Source organism: Mobula birostris, chromosome 4 (assembly GCF_030028105.1).
Source record: "Mobula birostris isolate sMobBir1 chromosome 4, sMobBir1.hap1, whole genome shotgun sequence".
NCBI lineage: Eukaryota > Metazoa > Chordata > Chondrichthyes > Myliobatiformes > Myliobatidae > Mobula > Mobula birostris.
Genome location: NC_092373.1, coordinates 59,283,609 through 59,302,661, shown reverse-complemented (window position 1 = coordinate 59,302,661; position 19,053 = coordinate 59,283,609). Strand labels below are relative to the sequence as shown.

General features: G+C 41.7%; 1 protein-coding gene across 8 annotated transcripts in view; it reads right to left on the bottom strand.

The window, feature by feature from the left end:
- The window catches only part of si (sucrase-isomaltase), a 202,242-nt gene that overhangs the window by 127,254 nt on the left and 55,935 nt on the right, over positions 1-19,053 (bottom strand). For all 8 annotated transcript variants that reach the window (XM_072255413.1, XM_072255408.1, XM_072255415.1 and 5 more), the window contains exons 10-15: positions 12,595-12,707; positions 12,287-12,412; positions 11,122-11,253; positions 1,946-2,062; positions 1,564-1,677; positions 1,379-1,463 (exon numbers count right to left, since the gene is read on the bottom strand). In XM_072255413.1, coding sequence (XP_072111514.1) covers positions 1,379-1,463; positions 1,564-1,677; positions 1,946-2,062; positions 11,122-11,253; positions 12,287-12,412; positions 12,595-12,707 — 687 coding nt within the window. The remainder of the gene's footprint in view (positions 1-1,378; positions 1,464-1,563; positions 1,678-1,945; positions 2,063-11,121; positions 11,254-12,286; positions 12,413-12,594; positions 12,708-19,053) is intronic.

Sequence of the window (19,053 nt, the reverse complement as noted above, 5' to 3'; positions counted from 1 at the left end):
CACAAGGATCTGTTCTGGGACCTCTACTTTTCGTGATTTTTATTAACGACCTGGATGTGGGGGTACAAGAGTGGATTAGCAAGTTTGCAGACGACACAAAGGTTGGTGGTGTTGTGGATAGTGTAGGGGATTGTCAAAGACTGCAGAGAGACATTGATAGGATGCAGAAGTGGGCTGAGAAGTGGCAGATGGAGTTCAACCCGGAGAAGTGTGAGGTGGTACACTTTGGAAGGACAAACTCCAAGGCAGGATACTTGGTAGTGTGGAGGAGCAGAGGGATCTCGGGGTACATGTCCACAGATCCCTGAAAGTTGTCCCACAGGTAGATAGGGTAGTTACGAAAACTTATGGGGTGTTAGCTTTCATAAGTCGAGGGATAGAGTTTAAGAGTCGCGATGTAATGATGCCGCTCTATAAAACTCTGGTTAGGCCACACTTGGAGTACTGTGTCCAGATCTGGTTGCCTCACTATAGGAAGGATGTGGAAGCATTGGAAAGGGTACAGAAGAGATTTACCAGGATGCTGCCTGGTTTAGAAAGTATTCATTATGATCAGAGATTAAGGGAGCTAGGGCTTTACTCTTTGGAGAGAAGGAGGATGAGAGGAGACATGATAGAGGTGTACAAGATAATAAGAGGAACAGATAGAGGGGATAGCCAGCACCTCTTCCCCAGAGCACCACTACTCAATACAAGAGGACATGGCTTTAAGGTAAGGGGTGGGAAGTTCAAGGGGGATATTAGAGGAAGGTTTTTTTACTCAGAGAGTGGTTGGTGTGTGGAATGCACTGCCTGAGTCAGTGGTGGAGGCAGATACACTAGTGAAGTTTAAGAGACTACTAGACAGGTATATGGAGGAACTTAAGGTGGGGGGTTAAATGGGAGGCAGGATTTGAGGGTCGGCACAACATTGTGGGCCGAAGGACCTGTAATGTGCTGTACTATTCTATGTTCTATGTTTAAATAATACCAGAATTTTAAAAAGATTCTTTTATAAACTGATTTTACTTCCCTAAAGTGTTATGTAAATGTTGATACAAAAATATAAAGGTACTTATTGAAAAACAGAAGTTGCATTTGCTTGAAATCTGAAAAAAAAATCAGAAAATACTGGAAATGCTCAGCCAGACAGGCAACTTCTGTGAAGAAAGAAACCAAGTTAATATTGTAACAACAGCAGATATTTATTCTGAAACCTTATTAACAAATGTGGAGTGAAATTCATAATTTGGACCCAAGCCATTAGTATGGAAAATGCTCAGTTATTAGCACCTGTACAATTCAAGCCAATAAGCCACCTGAAGATTCCAGGTTGAGGCTTTTTAAATATCCTATGATTGAAGTGTAAAGCTTATTCGCTTCCAAAAATGAAACCTACTTGGAATGAAAGGCGGATTATTCCATTCGTTTTTAATACATCCATTTATTGAACCTTGTTTGAAACTTGACACCTCATTCATATCCTATAAATGAGATATAGCACAAAATTAATAAACATTATGAGTGTTAGAATTAGATTTAGAAGGGAAGAATTATTAACAAATAAGATAAAATGGAACGTACAATCCAAAGGCCATCATATTTTATTTCTTGATAGAATTTATCACATTCACTTATCCACCATTTAATACACTGGGGGTTAGTATAGTCCGGAAAGACTGTTATGCCCGGCCAGACCTAAGTGAGACAGAAAACACAACTGAACTATTTGTAAAATAATGCATGTTATCATCATATTAAATATGAAATAAAACAAACAGTTCTGCGAATCAGGTATTAACTCATCAGGTAGTAAAAGTTTCTTTTAACTTAAAAATTTACAGTATAATATTATAAATAGGAACCTAAATTGATTTCTCCATTCCAATTAGAGTTTATGTTGCCAGATTTCATTTTTCCAAGATTTCTCACTATCATTTTGAGAATCACAGTTTGTTTCCATTACCTCTCCCCTTAGGGGTGTTTTTCCATCAGATTCATTGATCCAGACTCCCATTTCTGTACCAATTTCATAAGAATGATATGGGCCATCAATCAGCTTGTCGATGCTAATGGCTGGGTCCTAGATTTGAAGATGAAGGGAATAATGAACAATCAGGACCCAAAACCATCAGTTAATTTTTCCCCAAGACATTAATGACTACTGTTTAATGTGTACTGTGTTAGGAAAATAATGGATTAATTTAAATAATCAGTTTTACTGGAGAAATGCTTAATAACTGCTGGTGAAGAGTGGTGCACTACTTCACTTGTCCTCCACTTTACCTCCCCTGAGCATCATCTTAGTTAATGATACAGGTGAAATTGACACTGACACACATTATAACTAACCTGAGGATCCTATTCCTAAAGACTACTAATGAATCTGTTAGATTTTTATGGTGATTTATTACTTACTGAAACAAACCCACTAATTTATTGAATCTCGCTTTATTTGTGTTGCTTGGGTCAGAATTCAACAATTCAGCCTTGCTAGGCTGATTCCAATACTAGATGTTGCTGTGTTTCACAGCCTGCAACCTTGGATGCCAAATTGCTTTTGATTGGATGCTCCCAAAAGACCAGTAGCGTGTAATTCTAATATCAACATCAGAAATGAAGTAATTGAGCAGCTTCACTGTAGTCATATGCATTGTGATTATTAATGTATCAATATATCATGGGGATCATTTATGTCCTTGGAGGAAAAGTCCAAAAACAGCTAACCTGGCCATGAGAGTTGGAAGGTACAATTGACCTGCAGATTCTTACGCAGGCAGCATCCCAACTGAATGCTGTCTTCTCCTTTGCACAACATATCAGTGTAGCCAGACCGAACACCACCAGCATCAAGTGGCCAACAGCACTTCAAGTCAGCTTTTGCCAGCCTGCTCCCTTTAATGGTGAGGAGTGGTGGGGCTATAGGGCTTCTGAAAATACCCTGTAAACTGGGAATAGCTGAATAACAATGCTGCAGAGGAAGGGCAGAGTAGCACAATTTCCAGCAATGCACTGAGGGCTTGGGTTGAGAAGGGATGCCCTCCTGCGAACTTCCGCCGAAGCAAGTGAACAGATCTCTATGCTCTTCAATGTCAATTGACAGCCTCCAGGGACCTAGACACTGCTTCACTTCTTTCCACATTTCAATAAATTCAATCGTCTCTCTCATAGTCAGGTAAAGACTGCAACTTCAAATCCCAAATGAGAACAGCTGTCCTGCCATCATCTCACACTGCTTCATGTAGCCCACCACTATCACTCATCTACCAGTCTCCACAACACAGAGTTCAAATCTATCAGTCTCATTCATACTTATTTACTCAGTTACACATGCATTCCACTCTCACGTTTATACAACGACAAATCTCATGCCCACAACACATTGCCAGCTATTCAACCATCACAGTAACATCACCCAAGACAAGTATTCAGCTTTCTATGACTTATTTCTCCTCTTTGCAGGATATCTTGGCAAACAGCAGGAGACAATTGGTTGCAGCTGCAGTCCCTGAGCTACAAGAGGGATACAATGCTCGCAGTCAGTCACTGGAGTGGCCATTGCCAGATGACACTTTTGACAGCTTCCACATACCTGATCCTACACATCACTTCCTTGTCTTCTCTTCTGCTCCAAACATCAATCACCACCCACCTCCCCCAGTCAGTCTCACTCAGCACCATCCCTCTTACAAGTTGCCCTTCTGTTTCTCTCAAATAGCAGAAGTCAGTACCTTGGCAGATATTACTGGAAGAGCAAGAAGAGAATGATGAACTTCATACTTCGTAATACTACATGAAAGTTAAAAGCAAGCCCAGAGGCAGCACTAATACATGGCGTGGCACAAGACCCTAAAGCCTGATCAAAGAGTTTGAAAGGTACAAGCTCCCCAGTGCACTGAAAAGGACTCAAAATAGGCTGTCAATGGAGATAGTCATTTAAACGCACTAAGAACCTATGCAATGCCCAAGTGGTGTTGTGAAAGACCAGCCAACTACCGTGCAGGGTCATGATTCTGCCAAACTTATTCATTCTGCCTCTATCACAGATTCAAACAACAATGTTCAAGTTCAAGATTAGTTGTCATTCAACCATACACACTAATACAGCCAAATGAAACACTGCTCCTCTGGGGCCAAGGTGCAAAACACAGAACCAACAGTCACACACAGCACACATATACACATATAATTATGATAACAGAAAAGCATACAGTTACAAAAATATATATAATTCCCTAGTTAAAACTGTATTTCTGTTGCTATGCTATTGAGCATTTTATTTCAGCTGTTTTCTGGAAATCCAGTTAGTTAAGCTTCATAGACTAGTGTTTTGGCTTTAGCTGAGATAAGGAGCCATTTGCCCAACTTAGAAATGTTGTGTCAGTCAACTGGGTTTGATAACGTATTTTAACATTCGGTCCAGTGGGATGACATGGAATATTAGAGAGAGCTAGATGGGGTCAGATTGCAGAGGGAGAGTGATTGACTTTGGGTTTTTTTGTTGGGAGTTGTTGGAAGAGAAGAAGGTGTGGAGAAGAGCACCAGGAAAGACCCCATGGCTTTGTGCAGTTGAATGGTTCCAAGGAGGAAGTCCCAATACTTCTGAATTAGCCAGCTTATTTGTAACGTTCTTCAAGGGAAGTTCAAACTGTGACTGGCGATGTGGGTTCAGCGCCATGAGTAAAGCGATACACACAACTACTTCAGAAAAGAGCTCCAATGTTTATGTGCACATTTAGAATGGTTTAACTGCAATAGTCCCTTTTTTTCCTATTAACTGTTTGTTAAAGTTAAAATATCTGTAAATATTCTTCCACTTTAATTTTATGCTGGTGTAAGGTCTGTTATTTCCTGGTGAATGATAACTTCTCAAGGGGCAGTATTTACACAGCATTCACCTCAATTTTCGTTACCTTATTGGAACATTCCAACTTTCCTGTTCGGTTGAACCAGAATCATACCAACCCAACGTATGTTACTTATTGAAGATGGCCTTCTCACCATTACCCCTGCAATGCTGAGACACGTAGCCGTAAGCTAGAGCTAGCTAACTAGCCAGGTTTGTTATGAGTCACGGTAAGAGGGGTACATATATAAAAAATAATAATAAAGGGTTTTATAGGTGACATAGCAGTCCTTCAATTAATCTTCCAAGGAGTATTTGGATGGCTGACACAACCACTCCCCAACCATCGTGATGGGTGGCTATGTTCCATGTAGAAAACTAGCAAGCTCAGACTATTGCTGCTCATGCTGAAGTGGGATGGATTGAAGTCATTTCTTCTCATCCCAGGGCGACATGGCCACATGCAGCCTTCCTTACCAAAAGTTAGCCCTACTACAGCCAGTGTGTTAGCACCGAATAGGAGCACAAGCAAGGCAAACAACGAGAAGGTGCAGAGATGTGCTGTTAATAAAAAAGCAAAATGACATAATATCCATCAGAATCATTATTGGTCCAGAAGTCCTTAATGTTGCTGTCCAAATTGCCTCCTCCATTCTATAAGATCATTAGACCATAAGACATGGGTGCAGAATTCGGCTTTTTGGCCCATTGAGTCTACTCCGCCACTCCATCATGGTCAATCCATCACCTCTCTCAAGCACATTCTCCTGCCTTCTCTCCAGAACATTTGACGGCCTGATTAATTGAGAAACTATCAACTTCTACCTTAAATATACCTTATGACCCACAGCTGAGTATGGCAATGAGTTGAACAGATTCACCACCCTCTAAAGAAATTTTTCTCACCTTCCTTTTAAATGGAAGTCTCTTAATTCTGAGGCTGCTCCCTTTGGTTCTAAACTTACCCACAATGGGGAAAATCCTCATCACATTCACTTTATCCAGACCTTTCAATATTCAATAGGTTTTAATGAAATTCCCCACTCATTCTTCTAAACTCTGTGAGTACAGACCCAGAGTCATCAAATGCTCCTCATATGTTAACCCTTTCATTCCTGGAATCATTTTATGAACCTCCTCTGAACCCTCTTTAATGACAACACTTCTTCTCTTAGACAAGGGGCCCATAATTGCTCATGGTATTCCAAATGTGGTCTGACCAGTGCCTTATAAAGCCAAAGCATTACATCCTTGTTTTTGTATTCCAGTCCTCTCAAAATGAATGCTAACATTGCATTTGCCTTCCTTACCACTAACTCAACCTGCAAGTTAACCTTTAGAGAACCCTGCACAAGGACTCCCAAGTCCCTCTGCACCTCTGATCTTTGAATTTTTTGCCCCATTTGGTCATCCACACAACTTTATTCCTAGTGCCAAAGTGCATGACCACAGACTTCTCTACAATATATTCCATCTGTCACATTTTTCCCATTGCTCCAATCTTTCTAAGTCCTTCTGGGGATAGCTTGCTTCCTTCACACCGCCTAACCCTCAACCTATCATCTGCGAACTTGACCATAAAGCCATCAATTCCTTCATCCAAATCACTGGCATACAATGTGAAAAGAAGCAGTCCCAACACCATACCCTGTGGCAGATCACTTGTCAATGGAAGCCAATCAAAAAGGCCCACTTTATTCCCACTCTGTTCCTCCTGCCAGTCACCCAATTTTCTATCCTTTTCTGTAATACCATAGGCACTTATTTTGTTAAGCAGCCTCATGCATTGTACCTTATCCAAGGCTTTCTGAAAATACAAATAAACAACATCCACTGATTCTCCTTTGTCTATCCTGCTTATAGTTCCCTCACAGATTTCCAACAGATTTGACAGGCAAGATTTCCCCTTAAGGAAGCCATGCTGACATTGGCCTACTTTATCATGCGCCACTAAATAGCATGAAACCTCATCCATAATAATTGACTCCAACATCTTTCCAACCACTTAAGTAGCCAAACTGGCCTATAATTTTTCTTCTCTCTCCCTACCTGTTAGAGAGTGGAGTGATATATGCAACTTTCCATTCCTTAGGAACCCTTCCAGAATTCAGTGATTCTTGAAAGATCACTACTAATGCCTGCACAATCTCTTCAGTTACCTCTTTTAGAACCCTAGGCTTCAATCCATCTGGTCCAGGTGATTTATCTACCTTTGGATATTTCAGCTTCCCAAGCACCTTCTCCTTAGTAACAGCAACAGCATTCACTTCTGCTCCAAAGACTCTCACATGTCTGGTATTCTATTATTGTCTTCCACAGTGAAGACTGACTCAAATTACTTATTAGACTTGTCCTCCATTTCTTTGTTCCCCATTACTACCTCTCCAGCTTAATTTTCCAGTGGTCCACTCTCATTTCTCTTTTATTCTTTGTACATCTGCAAAAACTTTTTTTTTTTAATCCTCTTTTATATTGTTGGTTAGCTTCCCTTAATTTTCATCTTTTCTCTCTTTATGGCTTTTTAGTTGCCTTCTGTTGATTTTGAAAACCTTCCCATTCATTTTTGCTATATTATATGCCCTGTCTTTTGCTTTTATGCTTTCTTTGGCCTCCCTTGTCAGCCACGGATGCCTCATTCTTCTTTTGGAATACATCATCATCTTCGGGATATATCTATCCTGCACCTTTCAAGTTTCCCCCCAGAAACTCCAACCATTGCTGTTCTACCATCATCCCTTCTAATGTCACCTCCAATCAACTTTGGCCTCTTTTTCATGCCTCTATCATTCCCTTTACTCCACTGTAATATAGATCTGATTTTAGCTACTCCTTCTAAAAATGCAGAGTAAATTCTATCATATAAAATTCAATTATGCCTCCTAAGGTTTCCTTTCAAATCTGGGTCTTTACATAATACCAATCCAGAATGACCATTTCCCTAGTCAGCTCAATCACAAGCTGTTCTAAAAAGCCGTCTCATACATATTCTACAAATTTCCTCTCTTGGGATTCAGCACTAACCTGATTTTCCCAATATACCTGCGTAATCCATGATGCTTGTATTACTTGCCCTTTTTTACATGCCTTTTTATCTCCCATTGTAATTGCACCCCACATCCTGACTACTGCTTGGCGGTCTGTATATAACTTCCATCAGGGTTTTTTTACCCTTGCAGTTTCTTAACTCTACCCGCAAGAGATCTACATCCTCCGATTACATGTCACTTCCTGCTAAGGATTTGATTTCATTTTTTACCAACAGAACCATCACATCTCTTCTGCCTACATGTCTGTCCTTTCGATATAACATGTATCCTTGGATATTAAATGCCCAACTATGATCTTCTTTCTGCCATGGCTCAGTGATGCCCACAATGTCATACCTGACAACCCCTAACTACAAGATCATCTACCTTTTTCCAGATATTGTGTGCAGTATAATTGCCAGGATTATCCCTACTCTCTTTCTTAGACAAAGGAGCAAAATTTGCCGCCCTCCAATCATCTGGTACTACTCCTATGGCCAGTGAGGATGCAACGGTCATTGCCAAGGATGCAGTAATCTCTTCCTCATTTCCAATCGTAACCTGGGGTATATCCCAACTGGTTCCAGGGACTTACCTATTCTAATGTTTTTGAAAAGTTCTAGCACATTTCTTTCGTAACATCAACATGATCAACCTATTTTACACTGTCCTCTCAATCATCATGGCCCCTCTCTCTGGTGAAAATTGAAGCAAAATATTCATCAAGGACCTCCCCTACCTCCTCTGACTTCAGGCACATGTTTCCTCTCCTACCTCTTCCTTAATCCTATACACTAATGCCTTTACATGCCCCCCTCAAGATCTTCCAAGTCTTAAGCTCCTTCATGGCTACCTTGTAACTATCTGGAGCCCTGTCTGATCCTCACTTCCTAAACCTTAAGTAGGCTTATTTCTTTCTCTTGACCAGATGCTCCACATCTCTTGTCAACCATGGTTCCTTCCCCCTCCCATCCTTTCCAGCCACAATGGGACAGACCTATCCAGAATCCCCAGCAAGTACTCCCGAAACAATTTCCACATTTCTGTTGTGCATTTCCCTGAGTACATCTGTTCCAATTAATGCTCCCCAGTTCTTGCATAATTGCATTATAAATCCCCCTCCCCAATTAAATACTTGAATTAAATATATTACTATTCAGTCATCATCCTGCCCCACAGCACTGTGGAAGATCATTCACTACATGGACTGCTGTAGCTCATGAAGATGGCTCACTGAGGTCCTTTAACATCTGCCGGATGATGCTGAGGATGTTCTACGAGTTTCTGGTGGCCAGTGCGATCATGTTTGCTGTTGTGTGCTGGGGCAGCAGGCACCAACAGGATCAACAAACTCATTCATAAGGCCAGTGATGTTGTGGGGATGGAACTGGACTCTCCGACGGTGGTGTCTGAAAAGAGTATGCTGTCCAAGTTGCATGCCATCTTGGACAATGTCTCCCATCCACTACATAATGTACTGGGTGGGCACAGGAGTACATTCAGTCAGAGACTCATTCCACCGAGATGCAGCACTGAGCGTCATAGGAAGTCATTCCTGCCTGTGGCCATCAAACTTTACAACTCCTCCCTTGGAGGGTCAGACACCCTGAGCCAATAGGCTAGTCCTGGACTTATTTCCTGGCATAATTTACATATTACTATTTAACTATTTATGGTTTTATTACTATTTAATTATTTATGGTGCAACTGTAACGAAAACCAATTTCCCCCAGGATCAATAAAGTATGACTGTGACTATCACCTTCTCACAGGCATTGAAGCTGAGGTAATAGAGGCACACCCTGCTATTCATGCTTATACAGTGCCTATAAAAAGTATTCACCCCCCCCCCCACCGGAAGTTTTGACTTTGCAGAGATCTGTTTTCACTTTGACATGAAAGAGTCTTTTTCTGTTGATCAGTGTCAAAAAAAGCCAAATTAAATCCACTGTGATTCAATGTTGTAAAACAATAAAACATATGGATGGATGTGGGTGGATTCATGCTGAGAGCTCACCTCCCAATTATCCTCTTGTCTCATCTATCAGTGTTTCCTTCTCTAAGAAATCATTTGGCCAATTTCACATTGCATTCTAAGGGGTATATCGACTAATGTACCAATGGCAGAAGCAACAGGTTTATGCGGAAGCTTTGAAGTTAGGAAAAAATCAATTACAGAATTTAAAAATTTTAAAACTCACTAGAAAATAAAAATAACATGTATTATGACCCGTATATGCAGTAGAAATCAAATCATCAACTTAGCATTATTTGAAAATACAAACTGCTGAAGGAACTCAGCAACAGAGGCAGCATCTTTGCAGTCAGAAGTAGTGAACATTTTGGATTGAGACACTGCATCATAGCTGAGGAAGTAGAGGGAAATATATCCAATATAAAAAGTTGAGAGTGAGGGTTAAGGCAGGATCTGGTAGATGATAGATAAAGCCAGGTGAGATGTGGAATGCTGAGAAGATAGAACCAGATGGGGAGAGGAATAAAACTGGACTGGAAGGAAAGGGTTTGGAAAAAGTATATGAAAGGTCCTGGATGGATCAAAAGCGGAGAGAAAAAGAGCACAAGGGCTGTGGGTTACCTGAAACTGTTTATACTGTTGGGTGGTCATCTATCCAGGTGGATTAAAGGGTGTTGCTTGCATTTCACCTCATTATAGCCAAGAAGTTGTTCAGGACAAGACTAATTGGTATGTGAATTAGGAGGGGAGTTGAAATGACATGCAACCAAGAGTTCAAGATGTCAATTAAAGACAGAATGCAGATCTTTGCAATATACTCACCTAGTCCACACCTTTTGCTGATATAGAGAAAGCTACATTGAGAGCACAAAATGTGAGAACAAACTTGACGGAGGTGCCCATGAATCTTTGCTGGAGCTGGACGGGCAGGATGGTATTGAGGGTGGTGTATGAACAAATGTTGCACCATTTCTGGCTGCACAAGGAAGTGCCAGGGATGAGTAAGTGCAGAGGGATGACAGAACCAGGGAGTCATGTAGCGGATGGTCGCTGTGGAAAGCTGAAAGGGGTAGGGAGAGGACAATTTTGCAGCTGGCATACATCATAAGGGAAGATGTGAAGGTTGGTACCATGAAAGGTGAAGACAAGGGAGCTCTTAAGCAAAATAACATTCATACTTTTAATTCTTTTTCTACATTCAGTTGCAAAGTCCTTACTTTTATAAACTATGCATTTCAATTCATTGCAAATTGAAAACAAAATGACAAAGAGGGCAGAAAGATCCTGAAACTTACCAAAATGATGATGTACCTTTGCCCATGGTTATGTAAGTCATCTGCAAATTGAGGCAGGTGCTGAAATTTTACTTTGTCATAAGTAAAATCCTTTTTGTTTTCCATGTAGTCAATATCAGTGATCTGGATATCCTAAAGAATTTGATTTATAGACTGTTGTGAGTTGATTTTCAACAATACCTACACTCTTTTAATAACAGTAATTCTAGTTATATTTGTTAAAATATATTCAGTTTTCCTGATATTGGATCAAAATTATTACTATTTATGATCGTCATCTTCCTTAGTTGCACTGTCATGAATAAGCTTTCCTTGAAAGCTCTCAGTCCATCCCACTCACCTTCTCTACCTGGCACTATCTGCCTGTCATCGTAAACCCATGCTCTGTTCATTAATCCTTTCTCACCACTCCCCTCCTCCACTTTATTCCGGCTGCCTTGCCTCTCCAGTCTCGGGCTTAATGCAGGGTTTCAACCCAAAACTTCAACACTTCCTTTTCTCCCACAAATGCTCCTTGAGTTCTTCCAGTAGATTGTTGTTTTCTCCATACAGCGCCTGTAGACTCGCGTGTGAATATTTTATTCAAGATTCGGTTCACTATGGCTATGTTCACTACATTTCCAAAGAATGAAAGGAAATCTCACCGAAACATACAAAATACTGATAGTTACACAGACTGGATGCAGGATGTGTTCCCCTTAGATAGAGAATCTGGAACCAGCAGTCACAGTCTTGGTATATAGGGCAAGAAACTTAGGATGGAAGGAAGAGAGGAGACATTTCTGCACCGAGGTTGTGAGCATGTGGATTCTTTTTAAACCATCAAAGACAGTGGAAGTCAAGTATTGTAAATATATTTAAGAGGGAAAATGGTTCATTTCTACACACAAAAGGCATCATGGGTGATGTAGAGAGTGCAGGGGTTTGGCATAAAATAGGAAGTCAAACATGCTCATCTTGAATGGTAGAATAGGCTCACATAATCACATAAACTACACCTGCTCCTATTTTTCTATGTTTTAAAATCAATCATTGCAAGAAAATTATACCTCAATTACTATAAATCTGTTATATTACTGTTTGAGTGATAACCTTTTCAAGGAACATGGGTGTTAAACTATTTTCATTGTACAACAGTTTATTATAAAAAGTGTGTTCTACTCACATATGGGAGGTTTATGTTTCTGTTCCTTTCCACTGTAGCTTTAACATCATCAAGGCTCTTGTAACCCCAGCGACTAAGTTGGAATCCCAAAGACCAGTAGGCAGGCATCATGGGTTTGCCAACCAGCTACATTATTTTAGCCCGACACCGAAAAGGAAGAATTACATTCATTATAATGACATCTCAAGCAAACAAAAAAGCAGACATTCCACTAAAATAATAAGAATGGTTTACAAAACTGTGAAATGTTAGCATTCTGTAAGTTTTATCCAATTCCAAAGAGTTCCAAGTGATGACTATGTATCTACCGTTAAGTATTCACGAACAACACTTTCGGGTGAAGAACCCAAGAAGATATAAAAGTCCAAAACGCCACCAATTGTCCTGTATGTTACTGCTGGACTTGGCTGAAGCTCAACCTCTGTCAAAAAGAATAAAACAGAGTCAGCACCTTTAATTCAATTGTAGCCAACATGGCTGACGATAACATGTCAGAGATGATCAAAACAAAATGTCATGCTCAATTTAAGAACTATTTTTATTTGGTGGCCTTTTCAATAATAAACTACAATTGCATTTATCCCATTAATACACATTATAATAGATGATTTTTAGAAAAACTAAATTAGAATCATTTGGAAAACTAATACTGCACTCCAGGGTTTGAGTTGGATCACTGCAGCAGAGAATTCTCCAAATGCAAAAGATAACATATTTAATGTCTGAAAAGCATTAGCATTTAGTCTTCTAATAGCACCAAGATTAATGTGTCCCTGCAAAATTCCTCTGTGTGCTATCATGATGCAGTTATTAGTTTGTTTAAAACTACATGCTATCAACTGTTATTGATTGCACATGTATTTTATCCAAACACGTTATGTGAATTGCTGCCATGATGACTCAAATACAATTTATTCAATCATGTTTCATCGACATTAGGGCTGAGTGCTGGTGCTTAGAACAATGATTGGCCTGATTTAAAAGTAGGCCACTTTGAATGTGTGAATGATAATGCCAATGAAATTCTTCATTATAAGCTGTGCAGAAGAAAGTAAAGGCTGGAGCTAAGCCCATTTTAAAATTTTGCCTGTAAAGTGATTTCCACAGAGTTTGCAAAAAAAAAAAATCACTGCATTATTTATGGTATGAATTTGAGACATTTAGTGGATTGTTAATAAGATACAAATTTTAGAGAAAAATGATCTATTGCCTGCAAGTCCTCCTTAGATTCTGGTAGTGGTACAATATATGTTCTGTGCGCATGCGCTGGTCGTGCATGCAGCCGGTTACAGTTGCTCCGCAGTTTCTTACTTTTAAACTTTTTAACTTAGTTATTTGTTGTATTTTTTTTCTCACGGTAAAACGTTGAAGCTGCACCCTCTCTAACATGCCGGTGGAGAGAGTTTTACTTGTTTTTTAGCGCTGGAATTAGTTACATTCGGTCACGTCTCATTAGCGGGGCAGCAGGATGGCCGCATTGTGTATTCCAGGGACCAATTGATTATGCTCATGCCCGCCAGCTTAGCGAACAGAGCCCCGGACATCCCGGCTGAAATCTGGAGGAAAACAAACAGAGGATGCAGAGGAGGATCAAAAAGGCGAGGGAAGAGCACCGGATCGAGACAACAGAGGCTTTTGGAGAAGGGAAGTTATAAGCCGTGTCTCTCCTCTCTTATCATAGGAAATGTGAGAATGCTGGGGAATAAAATGGACGAACTGACTGCGCTTGTCAGGAGTCAGAGAACATTTCGGGAGAGCAGTGTCATGTGCTTCACTGAGACGTGGCTGCATGAGGACATACCCGATCAAAGCGTTTCCATAGAGGGCTTCCAGACCGTTCGACATGATCCGAATTGCACTGACAGCGGTAAGCGTAAAGGAGGGGGGCTGGCGGTTCTGGTAAATAACAGATGGTGCAATCCTGAGCATATTACCATCAAGGAATGTGTCTGTAGCCCGTTTATTGAACTTTTTGCTGTTGGACTCCAGTCATATTACTTGGCAAGGGAAATCTCACATGCAATTGTGGTTGTTGTGTACATCCCTCCCTCTGCCAACCCGACATTGACGTGTAACATCATTTACACCGTCATAGCCAGACTACAAACCCAGCACCCGAGTGCCCTCATTACCATCTCGGGTGACTTCAACCATGTTACCATGGCTAGAACACTGCCCAACTTCACGCAGTGTGTGAGCTGTACAACCAGAGGGGAGAGGACTCTGGATTTGATGTACGCTAACGTTAAGGATGCATACAGCTCCTCTCCCCTCCCCGCACTGGAAAGGTCAGATCACAACCTGGTGCATCTAAAACCCTGCTACATGCCTCTGGTGAAGAGTAAACCTGCAACCTCGAGGACAGTGAGAAAATGGTCGGAGGAGGCTTATGAAGCGCTCCAGGGTTATTTTGAGGTGACAGACTGGCAGGCACTCTGTGAGCCACATGGAGAGGATATTGATGGGCTCACAGAGTACATCACTGATTACATCAACTTCTGTGTGGACTGCAATGTTCTGACAAGAACTGTCCTTTGTTTTTCAAATAACAAGTCATGGGTGACAAGGACATTAAGGACATCCTGAACGCTAAAAAGAGGGCGTTTAGAGATGGAAACAGGGAGGAGCTGAGGGCAATACAGAGTGACCTGAAAGCCAGGATCAGGGAGGCTAAAGACAGGTACAGAAGGAAGCTTGAGTGGAAACTCCAGCAGAACAACATGAGAGAGGTCTGGAGGGGCATGAGACCCATCACTGGGTTCCGGCAAACTAGCAACAGAGGAGCTGAAGGCAGTGTGGACAGAGCCAATGACCTTAACCTGTTCTTTAACAGATTTGACAGTGTGGCCCCTGTCCATCCCACACATGAGCCATCTGTTGTCGGCCCCCAACCAACACATATTCCACTCTCCCCTCCTACCCCTCCTCACAGTCCCCCACCCTGCTTTCATGACTATACCCCTTCCCCACACGAAACCACCACGGTGGGCTTCACAGCTCTACAGGTGAGAAGACAGCTGAAATGTCTCAACCCAAGCAAGGCTGCAGGACCGGATGGTGTCAGTACCAGGGTGCTCAAAGCCTGTGCCTCTCAGCTATGTGGAGTACCTCGCCATGTATTTAACCTGAGCCTGAGGCTCCGGTGGGTTCCTGTACTGTGGAAGATGTCCTGCCTCGTCCCTGTGCCAAAGACGCCGCGCCCCAGCAGCCTCAATGACTACAGACCGGTGGCATTGACCTCCCACATCATGAAGGCCCTGGAGAGACTTGTTCTGGAGCTGCTCCGGCCTATGGTCAGGCCACACTTAGATCCCCTCCAGTTCACCTACCAGCCCCGACTAGGAGTTGAGGATGCCATCTTCTTCCTGCTGAACCGTGTCTACGCCTACCTGGACAAGCCAGCGAGCACTGTGAGGGTCATGCTTTTTGACTTCTCCAGTGCGTTCAACACCATCCGCCCCGCTCTGATGGGGGAGAAACTGACAGCGATGCAGGTGGATGCTTCCCTGGTATCATGGATTCTTGATTACCTGACTGGCAGAATACAGTACGTGTGCTTGCAACACTGTGTATCCGACAGAGTGATCAGCAGCACTGGGGCTCCACAGGGGACTGTCTTATCTCCCTTTCTCTTCACCATTTACACCTCGGACTTCAACTACTGCACAGTCATGTCATTTTCAGAAGTTTTCGGATGACTCTGCCATAGTTGAATGCATCAGCAAGGGAGATGAGGCTGAGTACAGGGCTACGGTAGGAAACTTTGTCACATGGTGTGAGCAGAATTATCTGCAGCTTAATGTGAAAAAGACTAAGGAGCTGGTGGTAGACCTGAGGAGAGCTAAGGTACCGGTGACCCCTGTTTCCATCCAGGGGGTCAGTGTGGACATGGTGGAGGATTACAAATACCTGGGGATATGAATTGACAATAAACTGGACTGGTCAAAGAACACTGAGGCTGTCTACAAGAAGGGCCAGAGCCTTCTCTATTTCCTGAGGAGACTGAGAGCCTTTAACATCTGCCGGACGATGCTGAGGATGTTCTATGAGTCTATGGTGGCCAGTGCTATCATGTTTGCTGTGGTGTGCTGGGGCAGCAGGCTGAGGGTGGCAGACACCAACAGAATCAACAAACTCATTCGTAAGGCCAGTGATGTGGGGATGGAACTGGACTCTCTCACGGTGGTGTCTGAAAAGAGGATGCTGTCCAAGTAGCATGCCATCTTGGTCAATGTCTCCCATCCACTACATAATGTACTGGGTGGGCATAGGAGTACATTCAGCCAGAGACTCATCCCACTGAGATGCAGCACAGAGCGTCATAGGAAGTCATTCCTGCCTGTGGCCTTCAAACTTTACAACTCCTCCCTTGGAGGGTCAGACACCCTGAGCCAATAGGCTGGTCCTGGACTTACTTCATAATTTACTGGCATAATTTACATATTACTATTTAACTATTTATGGTTCTATTACTAGTTATTATTTATGGAGCAACTGTAACGAAAACCAATTTCCCCCGGGACTATTAATAAAGTATGACTATGACTGTTACACGTCAAAGTAAAAGTCTGTAATAAATAAACTGAATTTACTAAAACATTTACATTTAATTACAGAAGATAATGGACAAGATGAAATAACTTGTGCAAAAATGGGCACCTGAGAAATTAAGACTACATATTGTTGTTATTTTCATGTGAGTAAATTAATTCTCTATTGTTCGAGTAAAAATCAGTAAAAGCAATTTCTGGATTGTTTCTCTTCACTCCAGAAATCCTTCTTGCCTCAAATCTCTCCTGCACTCCAATATAATTTCCAAAATGGGCACATGCAGAATGATGTCAGTCCCTGTAAATGCTCCATTTGGTACACTGAAGGGGAACTTGGACCAATGTTGTAGGAACATCCATTGCTGGGCATTGCTGCCTGATAACCCTTGTTGAGTTTGTATGTTCTCCTTAACATTGTACTCAGCTTTCCTCCCACATCCCAATGAAATGCTGATCGATGGGCTAGTTGGCTACTGTATATAAATCCTATCAAGTAGATGGCTAGTAGAAGAATCATAAAGTGTTAATGGGCATACAGAAGAGAGCATTTTGCAGGGAAATAAGTTATGGAATAGGATTTCCGAGAGCCAACATTGACCTGAACATATGGCTGAAACGTCTCCTCCTATGTTATCAGGTAAGAAGAAAACCCCAGCCCAGCACTGCACTAGGCCTTCCATCATGCCCTACTCTCCTGCCCATTTGCAACCCATGATCCCCCATCACCAAATCAATGCTGGTCTCCCCATACTGGTACCATCGCCTCTACACTCCCCACTACTCAAACACTATTGGGCTCACCCAACGCCCAAAACTACCTATCTCCCATCACCAAAACAGACTCCTCTTTTCATTACTCACTCACCATTCAAATATTACTAGTTTCCCAATCCCAGATGTCCTGAAACAGCTACACCAGGATTTGCAGCTGTCTACCTACCTGAACTATCTCCAACATTATACAATGCACATTTGCGTACACTGCAATTTCCAGGCAGAAATGTTTTCTATGTCAACAAGGAGTGCCTACATTCCAATGTAATTGTCCTGGACTATCTACAATTTATACAGGCAGGCATAAAAAATACAGGAGAGCTTAAGAAACTGACCATCAAACCCTGATGTGTATCTCTATCTCCCTATCTGAGCAGCAGGTACTAGGAGTAAAAGAAAGAGAACATAAAAACTGCTGGAGAAACTTAGCAGGTCGAGCAGTATCTACGGTGGAAAAAGAATTAGACCATAGCACATAGAACAGTACAGCATAGTACAGACCTTCAGACCACAACGTAGTGCTACCTATATAAAACTAACTTATGATCAGTCAAAACCCTCTCTCCTATACAGCCCGACATTCGTCTTACGTCCCTGTGCCTTTCTAAGAGTTGTTTATATGTTCCCATTGCATCAACTACTACAACTACGCCTGGCAATGTTTCAGGCACCCAACATTTTATGTAAAATAAAACAAAACCTACCTCTGACCTCTCCCCTAAACCTTCCTCCACTCACCTTAAACAGATGTCCAGACATCCTCCGATACCGGTTATTGCTGCCCTGGGAAAAAGGTGCCGGCTGTCCACTCTGTCTCTGCCTTTCATAATCTTATACACCACCACTATCAAGTTCCCTCTCATCCTCCTTTACTCCAAAGAGAAAAGCCCTAGTCAATTAATCTTTCCTCATAAAACATGATCTTTATTTCAGGAAGCATCCTGGTATATCTCTTCTGCATCCTAACTAAAGCTTACACATCCTTCCTATAATGATTTCGGTCAGAAATGAACACAATATTCAAAGTGTGGTATAACAAGGGTTATTATGCTCAACATTATTGCACAGCTCTTGAACTTTGACCCCTGACTAATGACGGCCAACATACCATATGCCTATTCAATCACCCTTATCAACTTGCGCTGCAACTTTGAGGGATCTAAAGATTCCAACATACCTGTTAAGAATTTCTCCATTAACCTTGTACTCTGCCTTCATGTTCAAAGTTCCAAAGTGTATCACTTCACACCAAATGATTTTTTGTTGTGTCCTCCCCCTCAGATAGTGCCCAATATGTTGAGTTCCTCCAAGAGTTATTCTTTTGCTTCACTTTCCATTATTAAAGTCTCACGTGTCTACAAAGAGGTATAAATTATGCATCCAGCTTACTAAGTCCTTTGGTCTAAAAGAGTGCCACTGATTGCTGTATATGCAGATAGAAAG